Consider the following 7,908-nt stretch of genomic DNA (forward strand, 5'->3'; position numbering starts at 1 on the left):
CCCCCCCCCCGCTTCTGTCTGGGATTTAGACCTGCAGCCTCCTGCTGAGAACTCCCCTGTCCTCCGGGAGCTATAAAAAAAAAATTACACTTCTCCCACATAGGCTCTGGTTCCTTTCAGTGAACCCTCCAAACTGTCTCTCTGGTGGTGCCAGAATCCCTACCATGCAGTTGCTCCATCTGTCTGTCTGTCCATGGTATCGTAAGTCTCCTAATAAACTCCTTAGTCCTTTGTAACCTGTCCCAGTGTCATCCTGAAACACCCAAACCCCGAGCAAACCTAACAATTTCCAGGGCTGAGTGATCCACCTCTTTATTGATCCTGATCATAATTTTACTCTATTCTCCTACTTAAAATGTGAATGACTGATTGCCAGTGAAATGAGGACACAGCACTGATCTTTTATCCTGGCACACATACTGTTTTGGTGGAAGTTAGGCATCTCATCTTTGAATAAAAAAGGAAACCATATTTTCATATATAAATATGCATGTTAATAGAATATGACTTACTAAAATAATTTTAAAAATCTACAAGATTTAAAAACATATTTTGTGAGCTTATGCCTCAGGTAAACTGCTATGTTCCAGTTTTACTTAGTGAAGTCAGGATGATCAGTGAAGAACCCGTGTGTACAACTAGCTAAACTTCAGGGTATGCCAGCACCCGGTGACACACTCAGATGGAGTCACCTTAAGTGTGGAGTAATAGATGGGTCAGGGCGGACCAGCCTAGAAGACAGACTGTCTGGCTCTTTCACTAACTTGGGGGTGAATATATACAGCTTCTTGGTGGCTCCCATGTGCGAAGAGATATTGTGTCAGACCTCAGTCGTGTTGAGAGATTAAGACTATTAATGGGCAAAACCACTTCAGTTGTGCTGCGGCAGATAGGGCCATGTCTCTGTGAAAGGGCTGAGGAAGTTGACTTACCGAAGCGCAGATATGCATGTCCTCACTGATGCCCCTTTCCTTCCTGTTTTCTTCTTGGCCAGTGCAAAGAACATGATCTGGCCATGATTAACCAACTGCTGGATGATCCGAAGCTGACAGCCAGGAAGTACAGGGAGTGGAAGGTCATGAACACACTGCTGATCCAGGACATCTATCAGCAGCAGCAGGTACCTCAGGATCCTGAAGACACCCCCCAGGAACTCAAGAACCCCAGCTCTTCTGACTGTGTTGAAAAGTCTCTTTGAGCAGAAGCCAGGACTGCTTCCTTCCTTGTTCCCGGGCTATTCTCCAAGACGCTGCCAGGGCAGACATTTTGCTTACAAGAAAACCCCAAACCCAGCTCCTGAGGCATCCTCCCTCCCTTCTGAGGATGCGACCAGGGTGAAGCCAGTTCTGATGCAGTGGGAGACTTGGCTTCCGTGTGTTGCTTCCATCGATACTGGAGTTTTGGAGTTCATCTGAGCAGGCGTATCTTCTGTGCTCCTTCTGGGAGCTGCTAGGAATGCTAGGCTCTAGGGGAGATGTGGAAGGGGTAACCCCTCTTTTGCTTTCAAGAGAATTGCAACCTACCATAGATAAGAGGCCCGATTTTACTATGGATAATAACTCATTGAGACATTCTGTTTACAAAGAAGCATGGAGGACCGCCTTTGGTGGGCAGCAGAGTTTGAGTAGAGGGGTCTCTTCCGCAGTAGCTGCTGGAACTGGACATGTGTTGGCATTTGTGGAACACAAGGCTCTTCTTACCTTTGGTACAGAGAGCAGTGCCTTTTGGATTTGTTGAGTGCTTATTTGAAGAGTATGGCCTGGTGGGGTGGAGAGTGGGGAGCCCACGGAGGAGGCAAGCTTTCTGTTCCACTCAGAGGACAATTTCAAATGTTCATGCTTTGCCTAGGGTGTGTGTGTGGGATCTGCTTAAGGTGTCCCTTCCTCCCAAAGTCTAGGAGACAGACCATCACAAGACATTTGGAGACCTTTGTCCTCCACCCCCAGCTTCTCAGAACAGTGGTAGGAGATTGTAATACCCACTGCCAGGAATGTTATACTGTGTTCATCCCAGGCTGTGGTATGAATTTATATCCAGCATTCCTGGGATCCAAATTCACAAGGTTATTTCTGAATTGTCCTGAACTTGGAAAAGAACCGAGACCCACAAAATAACAAGAAGACAGTTAAGCAGGATTGCTTTATTTTTGTAAGTTTGTGTGTTATATAGTGTGAGATGTGAATAGCTATCTATGTTTCTTATTTAAATATATTTATAGAAGTACAAGTCATAGTGTTTTAAAAGACTACTATTATGTGTTGTTCAATATATATATATTCTAGAGGCATATCATTTTTGCTTGAGAAAAATAGGCATACTAGTGACTTACTGAAGTTGTGTTGCACTATGATTCGTGGGGAATGCTCAGGAAATCTCATGAGAAAACTATGGGAGCATGTATTGATATTCATTTCTGAATAATGAATATCATTTTCTGAATGCTTTCTTTCTATTATTGTCCCCCAGCCAGCTCCAGAGCTCTTAAATTTCAATGTTTCTTGCACATCATTTTCTTAACTTGCACCTTAGACTAGCTCATCTCCTCATAAAGTTCAAGGTTTATGACATTTATGCCATACATTGTAGACCCAAAGGAACATATCTCATGAAATCTTGACCCAAATGAAATATAAGCAATACAATTCCCAACTAAATATTAATAGAAGTTAAGGTTTGTTGTTAAAGAAATCCCATGGAGAAACAATATATTAGTCACAATGACATCTCCTCATAAAAATAACCATTATTTGAGTCCAGATATAAAATAAATAAATTACATAACATAACCACAGTTCACTAAGAACCCTTCTAAGTCTCACCTGCCCTTTGCAAATTGTTGACTAACATATTCCTATCATAGCATCAAATATGGCTTGACAGATTCAAATAGAAGTAGTCTCCCAATCTATATCTACAAATTAAATGTAGAGAATCATTTCATATTTCCATGTATATTATCAAGACTTTTTGTACACCAGAATGAAAAAATAATCCTTGCCTCAAGGAAGTAAAAGTTAATCAAGAAGCAAAGAAGAACTAGAGGATTCACTAAGTTGTGAGATAAAGTCTTAGGATGAGATGGAAAAGGACACCCTGGGTCTTCCACCTAGATAATATACCGAGAGGCTAATGCCTCAACCTCAGGACATCACTGTTGATTCTTCCTGTGGCTAGCAGCTGTTAGGAGGGCAGTGCTTTGGGACTCACAGTGTAAGGAATTATCGAAGAAAAGCGAATTAGCAATGGAGCAAATGTTAACCTGGGAAAAGTATTCATCCACGTCTTCTATTTACAATATGAATCTACACACTTCCATCCACCCCTGACCCTCCCCTCAAGTTGAAGCTCCAGACACTTTTTATCAGGGCTGATTGCCATATTAAATGCTTTACTTTGGCTTCTCATTTAACTGACCTTTGAATGCAAATCCCTTTAATAACACTTAGATCTAAAGGCAAAATTAGTCCATGAAATCCCTTGACCAATCTGTAGGGTCATTTTTCAAAGTAACTTCAAAAAGGCCAAAGGAAAAATTTCTGCTTTGACAGTTAACCCCGACCTGTAGATTGTTCCCCAGTCACTTTCAGTTGTGTCCCGGTCTCTCAGACATGAATCAACCACTCCCTGTTTCTAATTTTGTAAATAAATACCTTTCCACTTTGTGCTGGGTTCAGTTAGGAAGTAGGGATGTGTGCTCCTGTGGGTACATAGTCTCAGCTGTGATCACAAGAGGAGGGCGAGGACAGAGGGAAGGAAGTACAAGAGCCATGAATGACGCTTCTAGAGACCCCCCAGTGCAGAAGAAACCATGATGAGCTCTCCCTTGGTCTCAAATCTCTTCTCTGGTTCAAGAGGTTTGGGAAAAGCAGATCTCCTTCAGTTAATTGCTGGGAAATGGATTATAGATAGTTAATGGGGCCCCAAAGGAGGCTGTTGCCTGTGTCTGTGGAATATACCAGAACCATGGCTGCTCAGGACCCCAGTGGCGGATCTTGGAGCACAGGTCTTTCCAAACCTGCGGCACTGGTTAGGGGTTAAGTTTCTCCAGAGGAGGAGGATTTTTCTCAGTTCTTTTCTGAAGATCCAGGCAAGAGCCTGGGGGGAGACCCTCACTAGTTGAGAGGTTGCTAACATACATGGATCCCATATGTTTCCAGAATTTGGAGGATGCCCATTGTTTAGAATAGTTCTTAGTTTTGCCGGTAGCTTTAATCTGAAACTGGAATCAGAGTCCCAGAAAGATTCCAGAGCAAACTATTGCTAGGATTCCAACGAGCTGGTTGAGAGAGAGGTCAGGTTCGGAGTCAGATTAGGTGTGAACCCAAGCCTTATGTTTACATCGCATTTTGTGGTTTGTAAATTGTGTGATCCAGACCACCTTCCCCGCATCCTACCACCCCATAGGCTCATCAGGATGACTGTGAACTATGGGTAGAGTAAAATGCCTGGCTCAAAGCCTCAAGTGGTACAGCCAGACTCTGAGTTTGAATTCTGGCTCTGTCAGCCTTCACTGTTGAGGAAATCATTGTCAGAGCACAGCCTGCTGGGGAACAAGAGGTCTGATGAGGCTCCTGTGTTCATCACAATAGGCTAGGCATTGCTGGCAATGGCTTTTGCTAAATCCCCAGGGACTCTGTTGTGAGTACTCCCTCCCAAAAGGTTCTGTCGCCTTGCCTCTGGGTTCTCCAAGGATTGGGAGTGACCTGATGGTTGTGCTTCTTTTCTTCCCATTGACACTAGGTTACTGCTGTGAGAACTTTAGAGCCGAAGGAAAGAGGAATCTTTAAAGAGATAAAAAGGGCTTTTTATTATTATTATTGTTATTTTTCCTTTTGAGCCCAATTGTGCCAGCTATCAAAGAGTTAGTGTTTAGGAGTGTGTCCCCTGTTTTCAGTTCTCACTTTCTTTTCAGCTCTTGTATTATAGGAATGCTTGTTTCCTCAGGGAGTCTTCAGGTCATATTGTCATAGAGATGAAACAAATTAAAAGAAAAATATTCTTAAGTCTTTTGAGGAGAGGCAATCTACCAGTGAAAGCCATAGTTAATTTTATGGACACAGACTTCTTTAAAAAAAAAGAAAATATTTTGATATAGCAATACAAATAATTTAGGCACAGAGGGTGGCTGTCCAAATGTCACGTTATATTGAAGAGCTGCTGTGTCCAAATGCAGTTTTAGAATGTATTTTTATTTCCGGCTAACAGAATGGAATATATGAAGGAAATTTCCAATTTATTTCCCCTCAAACACTTCTGTATATTCACCCCCAAGAGAAATTCAGTCCTAGATATATGGACTGGCTACCTGCCTAAGGGTTTGTGACACATAACAGTAAAAGCTCCTTATACTAGATTTTTATTTTTTAGTCTTTGTGAAATGGGTGGGGGAGGGAATTCACAGAAAGCCAGGCCACACAAGGTCATGTGATAGAGCACATTGAAATGGATTTTGCATTTAAAAAAAGTTTTCCATATCTCTCATTGTGAAGATACATAATTGCTCTGTGCTGTTGTCTCTTTAGCTTTAGTCCAAAGGGAAGCATGCCCCGTGGAGACATTTAACATCCTCTAATAAAAACCATGGTTGAGGTTACCACATATGTTCTGATGTTTGCATGGTGGGGATGGGGTTCAACAGTGCATGGTTCTGGGGCCAGATGTTGATGTGGGATTGCTATCTTAACTGTCATTGTGCTTTTGGTCCTTGTCAATCTGTTTCGGCTAAACTGAAAACACAGGCATGCTTCATTTCTCCTGTCCCCGGCTCCCGGGATAACTTGTAAGATAACGATAAAAGCAAACCGTCTAGTAAAATGGTATGGATCAAGACAAGCTGCACGACTGTTGTTGATTTTCTGCTGTGCATTATCGCCTCCTCTTTGAAAACTAAAAGAAAGTAAACAATCCCAAACCCAGCAGACTCACTAACAGCAGCCCAGAATGCTACCCTGAAGATGGGTTTTGCTCTTCAACAAAGGTAATTGCGCCCTCTGGTGACCATGATAAAGATAACAGATTCCGGAGTTGATGGGATTTTAAGACGAAAGATAATTACAAAAGACAATTTTATGTTGGGGACTTATTTCTACATGAACTTTTGTGGTCTCTGTCAATGCCTTTCATTTTACAGGCCTATCAGTATAACTGTTTAAAAAGTTGTCACTGTCCATGAAATTTGGCTTGTCTATTCGATAACATTTTGACCATCCACATTATTTAGAGAATTTTTTAAAACACAGATTTACAAGACTTACAAGCTTATTAAAATATGAACAAAGAACATATTGAAAATAGGACAGATTGAGTTCCACTTTTCCCCACCGACCCCAGGAAGCTGGCCTGCATTTCCGCCTGTTTCACACATCCACACATCCGGGGTTGCAGTGTCCACAGATGGTGTCATTTCCCGTTTCTCTTCCCCTCCTGCAGTTCTTTCCTTTTCCAGTTGAGTTCCATTCTTCCTCAGCTCCATCCTAAGTATTTCTAAGCATTCCTCCCCCAGCCCCACACACCAGAAACAGTAAAGTTATTTTAGCTCAAAAGGATCTCGACTGGGGATGTAGCTCACAGGTAGAGTGCTTGCCCAGCGGGTGTGAGGGCTTGGGTCTGATTCCCCTGCATAAAGTGGGCATGAGGGGGGGGGGATGATGATGGGAGGCTTAGGAGTTCATTTATTATCCTCTGCATCGGAATAGAACCTGGATCACACGAGACCCCGGCTCCACGAAAAGAAAAAACAAGGTATTAGCAAAAGGCATGGGAAAAGGATTAGCCAATGACGTAGTTACACTGATGTTTCTAGAACAACCTCTGAGTTTCTGAGTGCCACTGTAGCAGAGCGTCAGCATTAAGGGCTCACACATGCTCGTTTCCTTACAGTTCTGAGGTTGAGAAGCTACCGCGGGGATTCCCGGCTAACGTCAGGCCCTGGAAGGGTGGCACGTTTTATGGAGGCTGGCAGGAGTTATTCCCGACAGCTTTCAGAACTCGTTACCCTTGTCTGTTGCCTCTCTGTGTGCTTCTCCTGTCTTCAAAGTCATCACTGTCCTATTTCTTTGTGCCTTTTAAACCACATCTGCCTCAGCCTGACGTTGCTCAGTGGATCTTTTGGGATAACCCAGGACAGCCTGTCTACACTTCTAATACTCATTTGTCTTCAGTTCCCCTGTATAGCCCTCTCACAGATTCCAGATCATGGCGTGTACCACAAATGTTCATTTCAAATATCCCGTGGAGTACCTGTACGTCATCAACATCTGCCAGAAAGTCTGGGGTTTCAAAGCTGTTAACAAGCTGGAAAATCCTTTGCTAGGACCTGAATTTGATTCCATCAGAATGTGTTCCTGGCTGGGAACACCCATGGCTTTTACCATCACAGGTACACAGATACAAAGGCAAAACCCTGTTCAGTAACCATATCAGGTGTTCACAGTGTCTGCCTGCAAGGACAGGAAGGTCAGCATGGCTGGCGTTTGACAGGTGTGAATGGGGCCCGAGTTTATTTACAGTTTACTGTGAAGCCTGAGAGTGAGGTTGTTTGGCAGTCTTCAAGGAAACAGAGGGCAGGAGGAGTTGAAAGCCAGGCTCAGGACTATTGGAAGCATGACAGAACTTCAAAGAAGACAAAAATCTTCCCAGAGAGGGAACAAGATCCCACAACTTGAGATAAGGATGCCCAAAGTTTTCAGAAGCATAGGGCTCTGCAGGAAGTGCCTGCCCCCTTGATGGTTGGTAGAAACCCCCAGCCCTTTACAGCAAAGACTTTTCAGATTATATTTTTACATGAGGCCGGTGCCACATAGGGCAATGTTGTCCTTTCCAGGAAGGAGATGGCAAGGGAATTGCTAGGCCCTTTGAAAAGCTGCTGGAGGTCAGAACTGTCCCCAGAGGTTGCCACAAAGCAAATGC

At 43.3% G+C, this 7,908-nt stretch overlaps 1 protein-coding gene across 7 annotated transcripts in view; it reads left to right on the forward strand.

The window, feature by feature from the left end:
• Nucleotides 1-5,829, forward strand: part of Ipcef1 (interaction protein for cytohesin exchange factors 1) — a 77,520-nt gene extending 71,691 nt beyond the window's left edge. For all 7 annotated transcript variants that reach the window (XM_026787460.1, XM_005363419.3, XM_026787463.1 and 4 more), the window contains one exon: nucleotides 995-5,829. In XM_026787460.1, the coding sequence (XP_026643261.1) occupies nucleotides 995-1,198 (204 nt within the window). In that variant the 3' untranslated portion in view covers nucleotides 1,199-5,829. The remainder of the gene's footprint in view (nucleotides 1-994) is intronic.
• The last annotated feature ends 2,079 nt before the right edge of the window (nucleotides 5,830-7,908 follow it).

This window comes from Microtus ochrogaster, linkage group LG9 (assembly GCF_000317375.1).
Source record: "Microtus ochrogaster isolate Prairie Vole_2 linkage group LG9, MicOch1.0, whole genome shotgun sequence".
NCBI lineage: Eukaryota > Metazoa > Chordata > Mammalia > Rodentia > Cricetidae > Microtus > Microtus ochrogaster.